The sequence below is a fragment of the Entelurus aequoreus genome, linkage group LG08, assembly GCF_033978785.1.
Source record: "Entelurus aequoreus isolate RoL-2023_Sb linkage group LG08, RoL_Eaeq_v1.1, whole genome shotgun sequence".
Lineage (NCBI taxonomy): Eukaryota > Metazoa > Chordata > Actinopteri > Syngnathiformes > Syngnathidae > Entelurus > Entelurus aequoreus.
Window position 1 is genome coordinate 39,447,519 of NC_084738.1, and position 21,090 is coordinate 39,468,608.

General features: G+C 36.8%; 2 protein-coding genes across 9 annotated transcripts in view; one reads left to right on the top strand and one right to left on the bottom strand.

Annotated features, from left to right (window-relative positions):
* Positions 1 to 21,090, top strand: part of dnah9 (dynein, axonemal, heavy chain 9) — a 426,092-nt gene that overhangs the window by 334,823 nt on the left and 70,179 nt on the right. The gene's annotated exons all lie outside the window — the stretch shown is intronic.
* Positions 588 to 16,151, bottom strand: LOC133655871 (uncharacterized). 4 transcript variants are annotated; one of them, XM_062056465.1, is made up of 7 exons: positions 15,811 to 16,151; positions 11,935 to 12,027; positions 10,248 to 10,645; positions 4,692 to 5,137; positions 4,415 to 4,575; positions 4,271 to 4,332; positions 588 to 1,826 (listed from the first exon to the last, which is right to left on the bottom strand). In XM_062056465.1, exons 1-5 carry the CDS (start codon positions 15,823 to 15,825, stop codon positions 4,436 to 4,438), a joined length of 1,092 nt encoding a protein of 363 aa, XP_061912449.1. In that variant the 5' UTR covers positions 15,826 to 16,151; the 3' UTR covers positions 588 to 1,826; positions 4,271 to 4,332; positions 4,415 to 4,435. The 4 variants fall into 4 exon arrangements, with proteins under 4 accessions (XP_061912449.1, XP_061912452.1, XP_061912451.1 ...); XM_062056468.1 differs by lacking the exon at positions 11,935 to 12,027; XM_062056467.1 differs by having other exon boundaries at positions 4,271 to 4,372; positions 4,491 to 4,575; positions 11,935 to 16,151.

Sequence of the window (21,090 nt, forward strand, 5' to 3'; positions counted from 1 at the left end):
GTGGTTTAAAATACAAATCTGTGATCCACAATAGAAAAAGGAGAGTGTGGAATCCAATGAGCCAGCTTGTACCTAAGTTACGGTCAGAGCGAAAAAAGATACGTCAATCACTGCCTCTCAAGTCGTTCACTGTAACGTTCCTCATCTACAAATCTTTCATCCTCGCTCAAATTAATGGGGTAATCATCACTTTCTCGGTCCAAATCTCTCTCGCTCCATTGTAAACAATGGGGAATTGTGAGGAATCCTAGCTCCTGTGACGTCACGCTACTTCCGGTACAGGCAAGGCTTTTTTTTTATCAGCGAGCAAAAGTTGCGAACTTTATCGTCGATTTTCTCTACTAAATCCTTTCAGCAAAAATATGGCAATATCGCGAAATGATCAAGTATGACACATAGAATGGATCTGCTATTCCCGTTTAAATAAAAAAAATCATTTCAGTAGGCCTTTAAAGAGAAATAAATGAGATGTATGAGCAATAAAAGAGATCTTATGTATGTCTCTTTCATGTCTTGATTATTTCTCTTAAATGTCTTAACAAAGCCATCATATCTCAAATTTGAGAATAATGAGAACGAATTGAGAGTTCAATTATCTGACTTAATTAGAAATAACAGTAAAAAAAATACTCAAATATTGAAAGGTGTATAACTTTATTTGGCTATACAAAAATACAAAACATAAGATATAAAAATAGATTAAATACAACAATTTAAATGTAGTTAATTATTACAAACATAATGTACATATTGACATTCACAATAATTAAAACAACATAGAAACAATATACAAAAAATAAAACAAATACAAATATAAATTAATTTAACCCCAATTACTCACTTTGTTGTTGTGAAGTGAATTATATTTATATAGCGCTTTTCTCTAATGACTCAAATCGCTTTACATAGTGAAACCCAATATTTAAGTTACATTTAAACCAGTGTGGGTGGCACTGGGAGCTGGTGGGTAAAGTGTCTTGCCCAAGGACACAACGGCAGTGACTAGAATGGCGGAAGCGGGAATTGAACCTGAAACCCTCAAGTTGCTGGCACGGCCGCTCTACCAACCGAGCTATACCGCCCCACACGTGAAAAAGTCAGGTGTAGTTTTTTTAACTCCTTGTTGAGCAAACCATGTACCGTAGTTAAAAAAAAACCACTTGACTTCAACTCAGTAAGAGGGTGAGTAAATGACAACATTTTCCATTTTTTAAATATTCCAAGCAAAAACTGAAATACATTTATAAAATTGTAACCGGGCTGTTTGGAACTGGTCTACATACAACAAATAATCACACATTGAAAACCAGGGATACTTAACATTTTTTACCTCGGGGCCCGACCAACTTTTTCACTACAGAGGGGTCTGGGGCCCACTCAAATACAAACACTGAATTACTATTACTACTAATATACCTGATTATGTAAGCAGTAACATACTGCGTCATTTCCAGTTGTATTATTTTTTTATTTGGAAACAGCTTTGCACTGTGACGGGCTATTAGCCGCTAGCTTGTTAGTGAGGTTGCATCGGTGCCAAATTTGCGAGACACAGCACAGCTCAATATGCATTGTCACAGTATAACGTGGTACTAAAAGCTACATCATACGGCAAATTTTTTTTTTTTAAATTAATTACTGTGCAACCCCAGACCAAAATATTAACATGTTTACAAAGGAAACATCCTACCCCAGAATGAACTTGGCAGGTACAAGGGCCTACTTAAAACCTGCTCTGGGCCGACATTTGTTTACCAAAGCTTTCTTGAGCTTGGCCTCCTCAATATTGTCCCAATCAGGAAGGGTACCGCATCTCAGGACATACGCTGTAAGGCAAGAACATAATAATCAGGCATTCGTAATTTTGCCACATACGAGTTTTACAGGTATCAAATCTACGCAATGCAATAATAATAATAATAATGCAAATCTAATTTAATGCTTTTTAATACCATTCTTTTGGTACTTAAAAAAATGTAATGCCCATGTGCAACTGCATATAGTTATTATATATAGTCAAAAGCTTACAATTATCTGTATACACAGTTGTAAGCATTAGACAAGTTAATTAGTTGAACAGTTTACATTAACTGTTACTATCTAGTGTATTAGAATTGGCTTACTAAGCTGTTTAATTGGAGAATGTATTTGTATTTATTTATTTTTCTGGAGTAGCATCTGGTGTTTTGACTGTGCATGGCCGTAGACATTTTAGAAAAATACATAACGATATTTGGAAAAATGCCAATAAGATGCATAAAAAAAAAGGTATGTCAATTAAACATATTGAATATATTGTAGTTTACACCCTCTCTGTTGTTTAAAATGTTTACAGTAAATAGCAAGTTATGTATCGAGTGTCATGTCTTGTATTCATTTATTGTGGGAACGTCAGAGAATAAAAGAGTTGTGGTCTGCTGTGAAAATAGCCTTGTTTGTCCATCCTAGGCCAGCGTAGATCACTTGAGGCGCCTGCGTCACGGCTAGGGTTGGGTATCGTTTGAATTCGAACGATTCCGATTCCTATTCTTTGTTTCGATTCCGATTCCTGACCATTCTCGATTCCGATTCTTTTAAGAGGCAGGGTCAAAAAAAAGTTTAGGATATTTTAAATGAGCTAGCTGCCAGTCTTTCTGAATGAAATAGTCTGACATTCTCCATCAAATTTTAATTCTATTAACTTTTTATGAACTTTACTATAAATTCCTCACAGGGCTGTTTTCAACTAGAATATAAATATCAAATATTTGAACTTGAATATAAATATTATAAATTATGAATACATTTTCCCAGGGGTACACTTTCCTCAAGAGAGCTTTATTTTTGAAAACCTCATGAAAACACATTTACACACACAAGTTTATGATGCTGCAGGTACTTAAAAATGTTACCGTGCTCCCACTGATGGGCTAACCTGGTGCAGAAAAGCAAATAAACAATAAGAAACAACTTGCAAAACCCAGTCCAGATTAGCAGCAGGTACAGTATAAAATCAGAGACAGTTCTTGTTTAGGAAAATGACCATATCCGCCTTCTCGGGCAGGATGCGTGAGCGTTCTGGACAGATGTGCTGTGGAAAATACACGTTCGCTGGGTGTGGAAGAAGCTTGAACGCATAAATAGGAGAAAGCGAGATATGACAGCAAAGGATAAGTCTTTTGTTGGTTCCACCGGACCACCACCATGCAGCAGGGTCGTCAGACATAAGTATCGGTGGAACGTCCTGGTACATCTGCAGCTCTCTCTCCACTCGTTTCTTGATGGACATGGAGCTCTGTTATTTCGCGGTTATTTCATTTTTGTTTGTAAAGTAAAGCCACACTTTCGACCGCCGACGCCCGCTATCCATGCTTGAGCTTGACTGACTCGCTCGGCTATGCTAACACTTCCGGCGGTGGGCGCTTCTTCGTTGGTGTTCAGCGGCTTCTTCTTCCGTTTCGGCGGACATATTTTTTTCCGGTCGGCGGACTGGTATCGAAAGTAGGAATCGAAATTTAAACTTTTGAACGATTCCGGGAGAATCGGAGTTAGTCCCGGTTCCAATCGATACTCGATACCCAACCCTAGTCACGGCAGTTGCTAATGTTAGCCAAGTTAGCTCATATGAAGTGGAGGTGATTGAAATAAACGAGTCGTGTATGGAAAAAAGCTCAGCTTCCCCATTATCCTGACATGGTGTCACAGTTAAGGACTACACGCCTACAGTGACCAAAGAATGGAAAAGTTTAGGCCCCCGGTGCAGTTTCATTTTGCCGTTTTGAGGCAGTGCTTTTGTCGCGTTCCCACCTTACAATACCTCTTGTATGCAGTTTAACAGCTACACCTAAAAAAAAGAAACACAGACAGACGTAGCAATTTCGATGACCGTAACGTTCTTAAGTTAATTTTCATTTACCGTTTAACATATTGACTATCGGCCATGGCCTACAATTGTATTTAATTTTTTAAATGCCTCTGGACAACGCATTTAATGCTTTTTATTGCCGTTTAAGGCCTTAATTTACGCAAAATCCCTTTAATGCCTTGCGGAAACCCTGAACATACAGTACATTAATACACACAACCACACTTCAAGTTGATGGACATAACACTATATTGCTTATCACAAAGCTAGTTTTTTGGCCAATCACAAACTGTAATTATGTAACATTCAGTTATGCTTCTAGTGTGCTGTAATCAATAAGGGATCAAACTTTCTCGTATTGAACTTCAATTTAATTATTGTTACACAATTTTGGCCTGAAAACACCCTCAGTTCGGGAAAACTTACTTAAGATTCCTTCAACTTTTTTCCGGTCAAGGATGCGCTTTCCTGTTCCTGCAGGTTTGTTTCTAGGGCGACCAAAAAGGACAGCATTTTGACACTCCTCAACTGTAAAAAAGTGGTCAAAAAGTGTGTGGAATAAACGCATACAATTGGGCTTTGAAGCATGACTCATGGCAGCAAGGCGGAACGATGATATGAATACGCCGCTCTCAGGAAAGAGCACCTGCTGGCCCGATTGTTGAGGAGGGCCATCGCTGTATTTGTCTCCAGGTCGCAGAGAGTTTGGTGTACTCTGACTTGGCCCGGATCTGAAAGGGAAAAAATAGCACAATACCAGAATGAGAAAATAATGTGTTAAGGCCCAATCACAAATTTAAGTAAACAAAACAATTACATCATGAACAAATTAGCATGAATTACTTGCCTATTTTCAAGAGGACTTCTTCGATTAGTTGCTTTTCTCGCAGGATTTTTTCGAACTCCTTCCTACATCCATCACATGGCGTCCATGATTTTTCTGCCTGCGGTTGATATGAGATAGTGTCCTCGACAGATGGGTTGCCTGCATCTCTCCTGTCCGGTGCCAGGAAAGCTGGGTTTTTATTGTCAGGTGGATTGTGTACGCCGGGTGAAGGACCAGAGGTGTTGTAGACATTTGGTGATGGGCCAGCGGTGTTGAAGTCATGCAGTGATGGGCAAGATGCATGGTCTTCGTAGGGAGATGGACCTTTGATGTTGAGGCCATACGGTGGTAGGCTAGATGTATGGCCCCCATAGGGAAATTGACAATTGATGTGGAGGCCATACGGTGATGGTATGGCTGTACTGCCGCTGTAGGGTGATGGACCGATGGTTCCCTCTTTGGTAAACCTATCATGAAATTTCATTGAACCATATCGTGCTCCTAATGGTTTGCGTGGCCTGGCGGACCTGGATGACTGCTCGGTGACCTGGCTCACTTCTGTGTGTCCTGACATATGAACGGGAGGGCCCCCCGGGCCTGGGGTGGTAAAAGGCATAGACCCTCGGCCTCAGGTCCGGGTGCCGGAAAACAGCTGCCCATACGATGAAGATTGAACCATAGATTACCATTCTATAAACCCAACTTGTCCATATATATATGCAATATCAAAAGAGATGAGAAATACTGAACTACAAAAAAATTACTGAATTGACCCGCATTTTAACTTCCAGCGGCCAAAGGAGAACAAGTATTTAATAGACTGGTGATTCTGTAAAATATAAAACAAAACAAAAAATGACATTGTATGATTTTCAGGTAATTTGCATTTTTTCCCTCTTTTTTACCTCTACTTCTCTGAAGTATAAAATATGGATTTCATGCAATAAGATGCACATCAATTACTTTTTTAAAAGAATACAATGTGATTTTACGGATTTTTGTTTTGGATTCTATCACTTACAATTGAAGTGTGCCTATATGGATGGATGGATAATAATAATAATAATATAAGTAACAGACCTCAAACTACAAAATCAGCAGTGTATAAATTATTTGTTCTCCTTACTCTATGATGCACGGTACCAATAATGAAAATAAATGTACCATGACCAAAATTGACCATATCTATAATCGTTCTGTACAGTACTCCTAAACAGAAACATTTCACATCAAACACAAAGGAACTGGACCAATACTGAAGATGAAATCATCTTGACTGCAAGGAAATAGACAACTCACTTAGTCAACAATACCAACTAACAGGTTATGACGGATTTTTTAATATTAAGTTATACATAACATTGACTATCACCAAAAAGTTATTACTTTATATATCTCAGGATTATTTATGAAATGTACAATTAAGTATAAACTGTCAAACCAGTACTTATATTTGGTTTAAATATGTTTTTTAAACTATTGCTTATTGAGATTACCGCCCTACCTCCTTTCTTTCACGGTGGAAGTACAGGCATGTGAGCAACCTTTGACAAAAGAAGAGGAAAATTCACAAAAAAGAGTAACATTTCTATCCACACGTAGTGCTCCCATGCAAGCCCCAATTTTTTTTTTAAAAGAATCAATACTACATAGCACCGGGGCAATAAAACAATAAATATATATCGCGATAGACACATAATCATATCAATATTAAATGCGTTTGATAAAATATTCGAGCAAGCAAGATTCGCTGCATTAGGTCACTCATGCTTTGGGAACCAAGCAAACAGAAAACAGGAAGTGTCACTGAGCAATGGCAGGGACATACTATAACAAGACAATCAGTTAACAGTATTTACTGAGCAATGGAAGGGACACACCAACAGCCAATCACGTAACAGTATCAACAACAAGTAAGCTAGCTTGATTATGCTAACTAGCAAACTTGTTTTGGTTTCCCTGTCCTGAAAATCAGTGCGAAGCAACAGCAAGTACCTGCGGCCGAGGCGAGCGTTCCACAAATTTTGTTTGGATCCTATTTTTTGATATTGTTTACTTAATTCATCCATGGAACTTTTGTTATTGTTGAAAGCTCCGGTCGGACAGGTTTCACGGGACACATTTCCTGTGTTGTGTGTTGCTCTGAGAACCCAATGGTGTTTCATTAATGCTCGATTGCTGATAAGAAAGCAAAGTTAGCTCTGTTTTTTGACACTCATCCTTCAACTCCCATCCTTACACTACTTGTATTTATATTTGTATATATTTTTATTTATATTTAATTTTAAAAAATGCGGAATTTATATTTTGACGTGAAACTGAATGTTTAAAAACTTAGATTTCTTCTATTAAGAAAGTACGGAGCCCCTAAAGGGACATGGGATTTTATTTATTTTTAGACATGTATCTCGTGGCCACGAGAAACTTTTTATTTAAAAAAAAATATATATATATATATATATATATATATATATATATATTTTTTTTTTTTTTTTAAATACAATTGGATGCGTGCTGATGGTTTGGTGTGTGTTAAAATGGCAGTTTAGGAGTTAATATGGCTGTATTTCCAATTAGGACTTTCCCCCATGTGTGTTGTGGCAAAATGTGAATGCTTGATTAGTAGGTGTGAGACAAACACTTTATCTTCCTGGTTATTGTAACGCTACGTGTTTGACATTATTTAAGACTTTATCATGCCCGGGAAAGGACAGTTTTCCTCTTCTGTGGCTGTGGGGGGTGGGCGTGGCTTGCGGACCTGCAGCGAAGCGGAGTGTGTCAGTTAGTCCCATGGTGATGTGATCAAACTTATTTCTTGCTTGGAAGATACACACACAATTGTAACTGTTATTTATTCCTGCAAATAATAAATATGTACAACGTGTTTGGATGTATTCATTTATGTAAAATTGTCATTAAATGTAATATTGCCTGACAAAAACTGATTCGACGTACGTAATATTTTTATATTTACACATCGCATATGTACACACGTGCATCTGACTAGAATACCCTTATGTGCATTACATATATCAACATCAACTACCTACTGTACTGTTTACTTGTTGAAATACCCTCTTTAGAACAAATATCTACCCATATAATTTATATGTGTATATATAATATATAAATATATATATATATATATATATATATATATATATATATATATATATATATATATATATATATATACAGTATATACACGCACACATATACATGTATACTGTATAGGCAGAAACACACATACATATATACAGTATACATATATACACACAAACACTAAATTTGACATACAAAATAACTACTATTTTTAAGAACAAGTTACAGTAATATATAATATATATATACACTACCATTCAAAAGTTTGGGGTCACCCAAACAATTTTGTAGAATAGCCTTCATTTCTAAGAACAAGAATAGACTGTCGAGTTTCAGATGAAAGTTCTCTTTTTCTGGCCATTTTGAGCGTTTAATTGACCCCACAAATGTGATGCTCCAGAAACCCAATCTGCTCAAAGGAAGGTCAGTTTTGTAGCTTCTGTAACGAGCTAAACTGTTTTCAGATGTGTGAACATGATTGCACAAGGGTTTTCTAATCATCAATTAGCCTTCTGAGCCAATGAGCAAACACATTGTACCATTAGAACACTGGAGTGATAGTTGCTGGAAATGGGCCTCTATACACCTATGTAGATATTGCACCTAAAACCAGACATTTGCAGCTAGAATAGTCATTTACCACATTAGCAATGTATAGAGTGTATTTCTTTAAAGTTAAGACTAGTTGAAAGTTATCTTCATTGAAAAGTACAGTGCTTTTCCTTCAAAAATAAGCACATTTCAATGTGACCCCAAACTTTTAAACGGTAGAGTATATATATACATGCTTATACATAAAATGTATGTATATATATATATATATATATATATATATATATATATATATATATATATATATATATATATATATATATATATATATATATATAGATACACACACACATATATATATATATATATATATATAGATACACATACATACATATATATATATATATACACATACATACATACATATATATATATATACACATACATACATATGTATATATATATACACACATACATATACATATATATATATATATATATATATATATGTATGTATGTGTATATATATATATATATATATATATATATATATATATATATATATATATATATATATATATATATATATGTATGTATGTATGTATGTATGTATGTATGTATATATATATATATATATATATATATATATATACACATAAATTATGTGGGTAGATATTTGTTCTAAAGAGGGTATTTCAACAAGTAAACAGTACAGTAGGTAGTTGATGTTGATATATGTAATGCACATAAGGGTATTCTAGTCAGATGCACGTGTGTAAATATGCGATGTGTAAATATCAAAATATTACGTACGTCGAATCAGTTTTTGTCAGGCAATATTACATTTAATGACAATTTTACATAAATGAATACATCCAAACACGTTGTACATATTTATTATTTGCAGGAATAAATAACAGTTACAATTGTGTGTGTATCTTCCAAGCAAGAAATAAGTTTGATCACATCAACATGGGACTAACTGACACACTCCGCTTCACTGCAGGTCCGCAAGCCACGCCCACCCCCCACAGCCACAGAAGAGGAAAACTGTCCTTTCCCGGGCATGATAAAGTCTTAAATAATGTCAAACACGTAGCGTTACAATAACCAGGAAGATAAAGTGTTTGTCTCACACCTACTAATCAAGCATTCACATTTTGCCACAACACACATGGGGGAAAGTCCTAATTGGAAATACAGCCATATTAACTCCTAAACTGCCATTTTAACACACACCAAACCATCAGCACGCATCCAATGCTTTCTCGTGGCCACGAGAAAGTTTCTCGTGGCCACGAGAAACTTTTAGTAAAAAAAAAAAAAAAAAATTGTTTTTTTTTTAATAAAAAGTTTCTCGTGGCCACGAGATACATGTCTAAAAACAAAAAATTCCCATGTCCCTTTAGGGGCTCCGTAAGAAAGTATATATTGTGTAACAATTTTTTTTTCTCAATAAAACTTCTTCATAAGATTTTAGTGTGTGTTCAAGAACTTCTTGAGCACATTCATCAATACTGTGATAACAATTGTAACCATGACATGAAATGTTCATTTTGTTACTCCCTAGTTTTGACACATGAGATTGTAGAGTTGATATTTACACTCTATGAACATTTTGACCATGGTTAAAAAGTAATAAAATGATGGCAAATAATTGTTTTCAGGGTCCACAAGTTCAGAACTTTTAATCCTGAAATCAAAGTGGATACAGATGTTGGGTTTTGGGCAATTAAATACATTAAATATTTGCATTTGTCTATCACATACTATTTACTGAAACAATTATTTGATGGCAGATAAAATAATATTTCAGTTAATACTGTTTTTTTGGTTTGGAAATTCACCAAATATGATTTTATAAAGATTAAAAGTTTTGAACTTGTAGCCCCATAGGCATGAGGTAATAAATGTCAAGCTTACCCATAGGGTGGTGGTGGTCCAACAGTGTTGCTGCCTGTTACAAGTTCCCCATCACTTGGTAGATTCAGCGCTGTGGTACTACCATGTTCAGACAGTGGGTTCTGATCTACTGTAATGGTGTCAGACCCTGATGTTGAGTGTGATGGCTCATTGGCTTCCAACATATTTAAAAATGACTCCTGTGGAGTTTGGCAGCCTTTTGGTGACTGAGTCTGATCTTTTCCTGAAATATATTCAACAGTTGCCCTATACAATTTACCATCTGACCACTTTGCTAAAACAGAATCTCCTGTTCTAAGATCTAAGATCTGCACAGGAGCTTCATATATTGACAAAATGTCTGCTCCTGTAGATTTTGCCGGTATAACCATCCTCCCGTCTGACGAATGCCAAACACCCTGAAAGAGAGTGCAAAAGAGAACGTGTTTAAAATGTTTTATTTGAATATACAAATTTGGACTGGTATTTGTCACCTCATTTGGACAACATTGTTATGATTATTCCCTTTCCCCATCCCTATTTGCATTTTAAAGCATATGCAGTAATATGAGCTTACCCATTGCTGTCTTAGTGGTGTGTGGCCTCATTACAATTAGGGTACTGTTACCTAACTTCCTTGGGGCGACTTTCCCAAGGTGGCATTCTCAGCTGTTCTTTAAGTACTAAACAAACTAATAAAGTCCTTTTTCCAGTTTGTTAGCTACATGTAACACTGCAATTTGGTTTATCCGTAGTTCGCTTTGCCACACATACATAGACTTACCAGATTGCTCATTTGGGGGAGGAGAATTATGCAGGTCCTTCATTTTCTTTGTGGGAACTCTTAACCCAGTGGTTCTCAAACTTTTTTTGTCATCCCCCACTTTGGACAAGGGGGAGTTTTCAAGCCCCACCTGCCCCCATCGCCCCAACAGAACGCTAATGCCAAGCTTAACATTTTCAAATTTATTGAACATCAAGTAACATCAAGTTGTATACATTCAAACTCAATAACATAAAATAACATCAAGTTCAATAATAAATAAAATAACTGTGCAGCTGTGGTATAACTTGCATCAAGTTCAATAATAAATCAAATAACTTGCATCAAGTTCAATAATAAATCAAATAACTTGCATCAAGTTCAATAATAAATAAAACAAAAGTGTTATAACTTGCATCAAGTTCAATAATAAATCAAATAACTTGCATCAAGTTCAATAATAAATCAAATAACTTGCATCAAGTTCAATAATAAATAAAACAAAAGTGTTATAACTTGCATCAAGTTCAATAATAAATCAAAAAAATTGTTATAACTTGCATCAAGTTCAATAATAAATCAAATAAAAGTGTCATAACTTGCTTCAAGTTCAAGAATAAATCAAATAACTTGCATCAAGTTCAATAATTAATAAAATAAAAGTGCCATGCATTTTGGCAAGACAGGGCAAGTGAACAGGGGCGCCGCTAGGGATTTTGGGCCCCATGAAAAGAATCTTTACAGGGCCCCCAACACAGCGGCAACATTTTTTGATGCTATTTTACATGCAATTATGCATTTTAATGGTATTCTGAATACAATGGAATTAATTTTGAGTCATTTATTTGCTGCACCACTGATTCTTGAGACTGTAGTAAAATGTATTATATTTTGTATTATATTATTATTATTATTATTATTATTTGAACACACACAGCTGCTCACCTCCTTCCTCATGTGGGGGCACTGGGGCTGATTCAGGGGCAGGGGGACTTGGGGGCTGACAGACAGCAGCTGCTGCTGCTGGTGCACTTGACTCTGTTCAGAATGAGGCATCATTTTGACAGAGGGGAGATCAACTAGTATTGAATAAGAACAGCTTGATAAATGTTTGACTGGATTGATTATTTAACTAATATAGCAGTAAAATGCAAAAATCCAGAGTTTTCTTGAGCTAACATGGTGAGAAAAGTGAGCTAGCTTATTACCACAGACAGGGACAAAGTTAATATGGATAACTTTCCACCACAACTAACAAACCCACCTTTGTGATATATTGTCGACCCTTCAACTCCTTCTCCTCTCTTTTTTTATTTTTCTTTCTTTTTTGGCTGCCTGATTTTTGAGGCATACTGCTGTCTCTTCCGCTTTGCCCGCTGTGACAAATGGCCGGTGTAGGGATGTGCGTATCGATCCTGTGGTATCGATATATCGATACTCACACGCTACTCATTTGGCATCACTTTTCTGAAAAAAGTATCGATATAAACCAAAAAACGGCGTGTGGGGGGTGCAAGCATCACTTTCAGATGTTTTTGATGACTTACTTAACTTACTATGTGCTGGGACACCCCTGTACCTGGCAGAGTATAGAGCTGGCCCAGTCACGTGACAGGAGACAGCGAATGAGCGTCGTCAACGTGCAACACACACACAGCCAGCCGACAGCGATGCAGCCAGGCATATCCAGTGTTGTCCATTTGTTGACTTAAAACAGGCATTGTTTTTTTTTTTTTTAGTAATGTTTACTGAATATTTTTGTGTGGAGTTTGCATGTTCTCCCCGTGACTGCGTGGGTTCCCTCCGGGTACTCCGGCTTCCTCCCACCTCCAAAGACATGCACCTGGGGATAGGTTGATTGGCAACACTAAATTGGCCCTAGTGTGTGAATGTTGTCTGTCTATCTGTGTTGGCCCTGCGATGAGGTGGCGACTTGTCCAGGGTGTACCCCGCCTTCCGCCCGATTGTAGCTGAGATAGGCTCCAGCGCCCCCCGCGACCCCGAAGGGAATAAGCGGTAGAAAATGGATGGATGTTTAAATGATTATCCTAAATTCAAATAATTTCCACACAGGGGAATTTACTGTTAGTTGAAAATTGCTTGAGTATTTAAAACAAGATAAGAAAGAGATACAATTTGGAGATTCTTCATCTTTGCATTACAGTTTTATTTTTTTCCAAGAAAATCTTGAATATATGATTGAATGTGATTTTGGTTTTAATCTGTGACATGATTTCTTACATTTCGAAAACATTAGCCTATTTCATATTTCATTAATTGCTAATTATATCACAAACTTTAAAAAAATAACTGCAGCTTCTTGCAATTCGGATTTGACTGTTAATTGGAAAGCCCTAAAATTTAATTATTATTATATATAATATATAGTTATTATTATATATAATATTTAATTTATTTTTCATATTTATGTTATTTATTTTAATTTTACTTGTATTATATATTGACCATAATAAATGTGGTATAAATGGTCTGTATTTGTCTTGTGATTTGTCTTAAATAATAACAATAGTAACAATATTTTTGACTGACAAAAAATTGCCAATAAGAAATTATTGGTATCGGTATCGGTATCGATGAAAATGCAAGAAAAAGTATCGGTATCGTATCGAATCCTAAAAGTGTGGTATCGCCCATCCCTAGGCGGTGCTCTACCTGCAGCTGATCCAGTCAGACTGAACCATTTTACGTAAATAGAGGGGGGGAAGGGAGGGCCCTGCAGGTTTTGATGCTTCCAAAACAAATAAAGGTATTGTTACCAGGACATGGAAAATAAAACATGTGTGATTATATGTTAGTTAATAACTTAGTGTCATTATTTTTTCTGTATTATAATTTCATCATCATTAGGGGCCTCTCTGGGCCCCCCTCCATCATGAGCGCCTAGAATCCGTCTCGTTTACCCCCCCTTTTCGGCGCCCCTGCAAGTGAACATGAGTTTTACAGTACTCCAGCATTAGTGGCTGCAATGAGCCTGTTTTGCACTGCACAGCTTTTCAAATCGGGGTTGCAGGCTTGACACTGCCACTGTTAAAACCTCATTGAGTTCGGGGCTGAGTTGCCTTGACGCGAGTGCTTCCCGGTGAATGACACAATGTGTCCAATGCGCATTTGGCGCAACCCTCTTTATTAGAGCCTGCAGTCCGTTTCTTTACCCTGCCATGGTCTGTGCGCCATCAGAGCAAAAGCCCACACAGTTTTCCCATTTAAGGTCGTGTTCTTTGAGGAAACTGTCCATTATCTCGAACAGCTCATCAGCAGTGGCTCTATTTTTTATGTATTTGCAAAACAGCAAATCCTCGCACAGTGACTCGCCATTCACAAAGCTTCCGCTTAGCCCCGCCCCCATTAGTTACTGTTGCTATGTCTGTTAAACTTTCGCTCCTACCTAGAAATGTAAAGCCTACAGGAAAAATAAGTAATTTACATTTATTTATATAGCGGATTCCACAGACAGAATCACAAAGGGATTTACAGTGTGTATAGAAAATGAAAGCATAGTAAAAAAAAAAAATCTAAGAATATAATTAAAAAAAAAAAAAAAAGGAAAGTGAAATTTCCTCCCGTTCCTCGCGCCCCACCTGTCATGTCTCTATTCCCCACCAGTGGGGCGCGCCCCACACTTTGAGAAACGCTGTCTTAACCTGTTTTTTGTTGACATTTTCTTTTTGTCCATCCTGTTAATGAAAAAACTAATTTTGGATCACAAACTGGGGATAGGTTGATTGGCAACACTAAATTGACGCGAGTGTGTGAATGTTGTCTGTCGATCTGTGTTGACTTGTCCAGGGTGTACCTCGCCTTCCGCCCGAGCGCAGCTGGTATAGGCTCCAGCACCCCCCACAACACGGAAGGGAAAAGCAGTAGAAAATAGATGGATGGATGGAACTATAATATAAATGGAAAGTATTTACATATATGGAGTCACTCCATATGGATGTTAACTTTTTGGGTGAATCATATTTAACTTCTGTCAAAAACAAGTAAACAAAATGATTGTTTATGATCGTTCTGGCTATAGTAAAACAATCTCAACCCAGACAGTTTAATTCTTATTTTAATTTGTATCTATTTTGGGATGCGGGGGGCTTGATGGCACCTTTTTAAAATAGGGTACATATTAAGAAAGTTATGGCATTTTTAACAAAAAAGGTCATGAATAAAATCTTGAGCCCCAATGACTTTGTATTGAAGAGGTTGACCATAAATTAGTGCATTTTGACCAGGTTAAAACAATCATAACTTTTTAAACATGTATCACAGCAAAATTATTCTTATATCACGTAACTAGTCTTAACAAGACCTGTCTGATAATATTGGTTTCATTAAAATGAATGAATGTTTAAAATTGTACACACATACCTACTTTATTTTCCAATATATATGCAGTTTATATAATCAGTAGCATGATACAAAACATACTGGCCACTGCCAGTTAGTAAGCAAATGTACTGCTGCTTTCAAAATGGCGGGGCAAATTGGTTAATCATTGAACACTTTTGGATGTCATCTCTTATTTATTACAACTAGCCAGCCATACCAATAAAATGCAGCCCTGACCTTCTTTGTCGATTGTTACTTTACCTACAACAGTATTATAAAACATTTTAAAGTCAAGCCCCCCAAATTAATATGCACTGTCGAATCTAATTGTGAAGGTCATTATACTAACATTACTTGATGGGCAGACGCCATTAGCGTTACCGCAACCTCCCGAAGGACCACGCCGTTGTCACAACAGTTAAATATTTTCACTTCACAACATTACATGGTTGAACAACTAAACAATATTAGGATACTTACCTCCCCAAGTCTCATGTCGCAGGCGTTGCGGTCGTCGTTTCCAAAAACTTTCCCGCTTCTTCTTTTCTTTCTTCTTTTCTTTCTTTTTCTTCTTCGTTTTAATTTAAGGTTGGCGCAGACAACGTTAAAATGTTACGCCACCTACTGTTTTCCCGCTTCTTCTTCTTCTGACGTTAACTGATGGCAAACAACGCGTGATGTCCGCTGCTGTCTGATACAAAGCGTGAATTTTCTGAATTTTCTTCCTTTGAAAGTTACACATAGCCAAAAATGGCTATTTTCAGAAGGACAAATAAGGAGAAAATCAACTTTATCTAAATTCTGAGATGTGGATCTGTCTCAACAACATTCTCGCGAGATTTGGCACGGCGCCCCATGAGTCCAATCATATTTGCTCTTCCTGGAAAACACGCATGCGCATTTAGTGGGCGGATGTGACTTGATTTCGTTTGGAAGAAACGATTCAGCATCGAATGAATAACGACTGAAAGTAAGTAATACCATTTATTGTTTTTGTTTTGGTATTTAAATTACTTTAACACACAAGTTAGTATTTATTGAACTACTGTAACGTCACTGTGTTACGAAAAATAGAGCTATAAATGCCGCATTCAACGGCGCAACCACCTTGCTAGAAGCTATGATACTGTAATAATCCCAGAAATGTAGGCTCATACGACTTCTTTGTTTGTCTTGTCTTTATTGCACAAGATGTAATTCAACCACACAACAGCTCCAATGTGTGTCTAACCCTTTTCCCGGCAAAACTCGAAACAACACTATTAACAACGTCACTTCCCTATCCCTCCCGGAAGTCCCGCCCCCCCCCCCCCAGCCAAAGTCATTGGCTAACACACCGTAGCCAGCCGCTACAACACTTACCTCCACCGAGGTGAGATAGAAGATACACTTTATACATCCCATTGCGAAATAACAATGATAGAAATAAATGTACAGAGAACATTGGAAGTGGAACAATATAAATTACTGAGCAAACACTGCTTCAATATAATATAGAGTTTTACATTTAAGAAGTCCCACTGTATATTCCAGCAACCTTTGTCTATATTTACATAGTATTGGAGTGTCGAAATGACAAAACGAAAACCTGGAAAACGATGGAGAAGAACTGGTAAAGCAGTCGACTCAAATAAACGATCAAGAAGGACTGTACAATTGGTGAGTAGACTGGCATAGTGGTGGTGCATTAAACTGGCAGCAGATATAATATGTGATACTTTATTTTTCTTCCTGCAGTCATTCCGTCCTGCAGCCACCATGTGAATGTGGAGACTGATGAGCAATGTCTAAGTAAGTTATATGTATATGCGTGTTCTTTGTTTATGTGAATTAGTTCTGATTGAGATTTACAGACCAGATAGATGGATAAAAAGCTGTCCACAGTTTGTCAGGAACAAGCATTACCCTGATTATAGTAGCATTACGTATGAAGAATGAAACTTGAAATATGAGTTCAGCATGTGTAATTAATCTTCTTTGAACCTTTCATCTTCAAGTTAAGGCTGGCAAGTAACATCAGGTCATGATTAGGGATGTAACAATATCAAAATTTCACGGTATGATATCGTCACAGTGTTAAAGCCATGGTAAGATATTGTTACAAACATGTCAAAGTGTGTTAAATGAAGTGGCAGGAATGTTTAGGATAAACACACTTACAGTATACTGTAATTGAACACAAACATAATGTTCATATGTTGTAGTCCTATTTATTATTATAAACAGGTATTTTAAGTGCAAAGGAATGGTGCAGAATCATCCAGAATTTCAAGTAACACACAAAGACAAACCAAAACTTTCAAATACGTGTCTTTAAACTGACATAAACAGTAAACATCCAGTGTAACAAATGTAAAACAACAATGTTTATTCTGCCAAGAAACTATATTGTGTGTCTGGTAAGGTTTTTTTTAATACAACTTGGTATGAGTGTGGGTATGATTACTTTTTGAGCACATTCAACAATACTGCGATGATAATGCAAACAGTGATAGTTTTGGTCACAGTAACGGTGATATGACATTTTGATATTGTTACATCACTGCTGTTTAGTGTCTTTAAACTTTTAACTTCCTAAGAAACTGTCCTTTGCAGTGGACAGTTTTATATTAGTTTATAAAATACTGATTTTTAAGAGTTAACTAATAATTTGACTTTTAATCATGTAAATACCTCACAAATGGATATTTTCCCTTCTGGCGTCTTGGTTTCACATCAACGATATTTTCCAGGTAACTGTTCTAACATATAACTCATTCTAATATATTACTCATATTCCCTAACTTATTGTAGACATCGTGGTGTGTAGTGTGGGCAAATTTCTTATTTTGTGCATGTCCGTGTCTACCGGGTGCATTTCCTCTGGTGAGCTGCAACGGCTCTGGGTCGACTTGGAAATGGTCGGGATGAATGTGGCATGCTTTACCTTGCAGTATGCAGACTTTATTTTAGTTTAATCTAACACGGCAGTTATAGGCACAGAAATATTTCACAGCAACAATTCCTCCGATCTACGAAGCACAAACGTTCCCGTCACTCCTGCACACTTCCTCTTTTTCGTCCCTATCTAATGTCCCCTGTTTGAACTCTGTTGTCCCACACTGCGCGGGTTATCATGGGAGATCGAGTTTACTTCTCAGATCAGCCCACTTAAAATTGTCAGAAAAAAACACACTGACGGTAGTTCTCGTTTGATAGCGTCACACATCACTGCATTATTGTGAGAATTTTGAAACCAAAATAACGCAATATTTACAATAATTTGCATCCCTCGTCAAGATCCTTTCTCATAGGTTTGGTTTGCTGCTGTGTATGTACTAATCATTGGCATTGTTTATCACTGAAGTTCCACACTTTCCTTTTATAGTGCGTGTTGTATTGTGATGAGTTACATTTAATACTGCGGATTATGTGTTACCACATACACAGAAGATATGTAAACGTGAACTACAATGCGATCAAGATGTGGGGAAAAAAGTAAATGCATTCCATTAGCTGGATTTGTATAATGTGTTCAATTTATGTCAACTTATTTCTTGTTTTGCAAGTTTTCTTCTTTTCTTTTAATTATTTTAATCTTTAGAGTTTTTTGGTTCCTCTTCTTTGTGTCAGGAGGTATCAGCAGGGGAACACTGCAGGAGGCAGTGCTTCCTGAAGGAGCCCAAAACACTGCTCTTCAAATGGAACACATCCAACCTCCAGGTGTCCATGCAGGATGTACCACTCTGGAACATCAAGCCTCTCCCTACCTGCCAGGTACACCCACCGTCTTCTGTGTCTGACTAATGTTTTGTTGTGAATTTTGTTTCAAAGCATATCCTGCTAAAATATGACAAACTTTTGAGTGTAAGAATGTGAGCGATATGCTGAGATGTTGTACGTTTTGCCTTGTGACAAAATGTTATAAAAAACCTTTAATGATTTTTATTCTATTTTAATTTCAGCACATGAAAATATTTCTACTTTTGACTCTATCAAAGACAATGGAAAACCATTTTCCAGATCAGCCCTCATAGATCCTCCTGATGGCCTAACAACTGAACTACATGTCGATGCTGAGTATGATCCATCTCAATCATTTGAGGAATCTCTCCCTGATATGGGGGATTGGATGTACAATGACAGACATACGTTTAATGAATGATTTGAAGATAGTTTGAGTGAGGAGTGTGCAGAAGAGTCAAATATCAAGGACACAACAGACAAACCAATATATGACAATGCATCAGTAACCGTGGCAGAGTGCCTTCTGATCATCATGGGTTATGTAAACTGTCATAAAGTCACTGATAAGGCCCTAAGCGATTTGCTGAAAATGTTCAAGTTGCTTTGTCCCGATAGTCTGAATGCAGACTGCTTAAACAGTGTGCAGAAGTTCAAAAACTTTTTTTTATCCCGCTCTGCATCATCGCCTATTTTATTACATAAATACTGCAGTGATTGTTTTGGGCCATTAGAAAGTAAACAGATAAAATGCCTGTCTTGTGGGACCAGTGTGTCAGAAGAAAGATCTTCATCCTTTTATAGAGGTTCCAGTTAAGGCTCAAATAAGGTCATTGTTCCTCAAGCCAGGTTTTCAGGAGAAGCTTAACTTTAGATTAAGCAGAAAGAAGGCAGATGCTAACAACATTAAAGATATATATGATGCAGAAGTTTACAAACAGCTTGTCGATAGGGGTGGTCCTCTTAGTGACCCTAAAAACATCTCACTTACTTTGAACACAGATGAAGACAAAAATGGATATTTGTTAAGGCTCATACATGGTACTCAAAATATACCTATGCAGATGGTAAATGTAGTCAAACGTGTGCAGTCTATTCCTGTTATTTCACAAACTAGGGAATGTCATAGCTGAATTTTACAGACATATTACTAAAGATGATAGTTTCTGTCAGGAAAACAAATATTTGTCTAGGATTAAACTATATGGAGCATCTAGTGAACTTCTATTGGACACAGTTCACCTCTCTGCATTGCAAATACATGCTGGTCACTGCATCAATTCTGGAACAGTAAGCATCTTTCACAGGGCACAAGTTAAGAGAAATGATCTCACATCAAAACACTATGGTAAAGGTAATAGAAGAAACAATTTTACAGTTTTTTTTTCAAATGACGGACAAACAAAGTATGGACAGATTGATTTCTTCTTTACCATAGCACAATCATGTGCCAAATGGGCCCTCGTTCGTGAATTTAAACATGCAGGTTTTTCTTTGCTGCAAGACAGTGTAACAAATGGTACATGCAGTCATGTTATTCCCCTATTGGAAACCTCTGCCAGTACAGTAGTATGCTTGAAAGACATGTTGGGTAAAGTTGTTTTCCTTGACTTCACATCTATGCCTGGCATTGTGTTTGCAGTTCATTTCCCAAACACACTTGAAAAGTTTTAACTAATTAAGAACTGAACTGGCCTAAGAAGCCACAAATCAAATATTTGATCATTGTTATAAATGCTCTGAAAATACACACCGTTGTGATGTTGCCATTGATGCTGTAAAAGTCTGTAAATATGTACTGTATATGGAGTATCATTGTTGATTAAGTTTTTGCATTGTCTGTAATATTTCAGTGGCCAATATATTAAAATGTACTTGTTAAATAAAACCACTGTCTTTTTTAATGAATATTTAGGCCTACTACGCTACTGTATTTTAATATTAATCCTTATCATGGTGGTTGGAGAGCCAAATGTTTCCTGAAGTGGTACTTTGTGAAAAGAGTTTGAGAACCACTGCTCTAGAAAGTTTACTAAT

Bases quoted from the DNA above. Each gene is read 5' to 3' on its own strand.
- LOC133655871 (XM_062056464.1), bottom strand. From the start codon at position 12,048: ATGATGCCTCATTCTGAACAGAGTCAAGTGCACCAGCAGCAGCAGCTG. The intron at 10,646-11,934 runs GTGAGCAGCTGT...ACTCTCTTTCAG, and splicing joins GCCCCCACATGAGGAAGGAG to GGTGTTTGGCATTCGTCAGA. The intron at 5,138-10,247 runs GTAAGCTTGACA...ATTTCATGATAG, and splicing joins GGACCACCACCACCCTATGG to GTTTACCAAAGAGGGAACCA.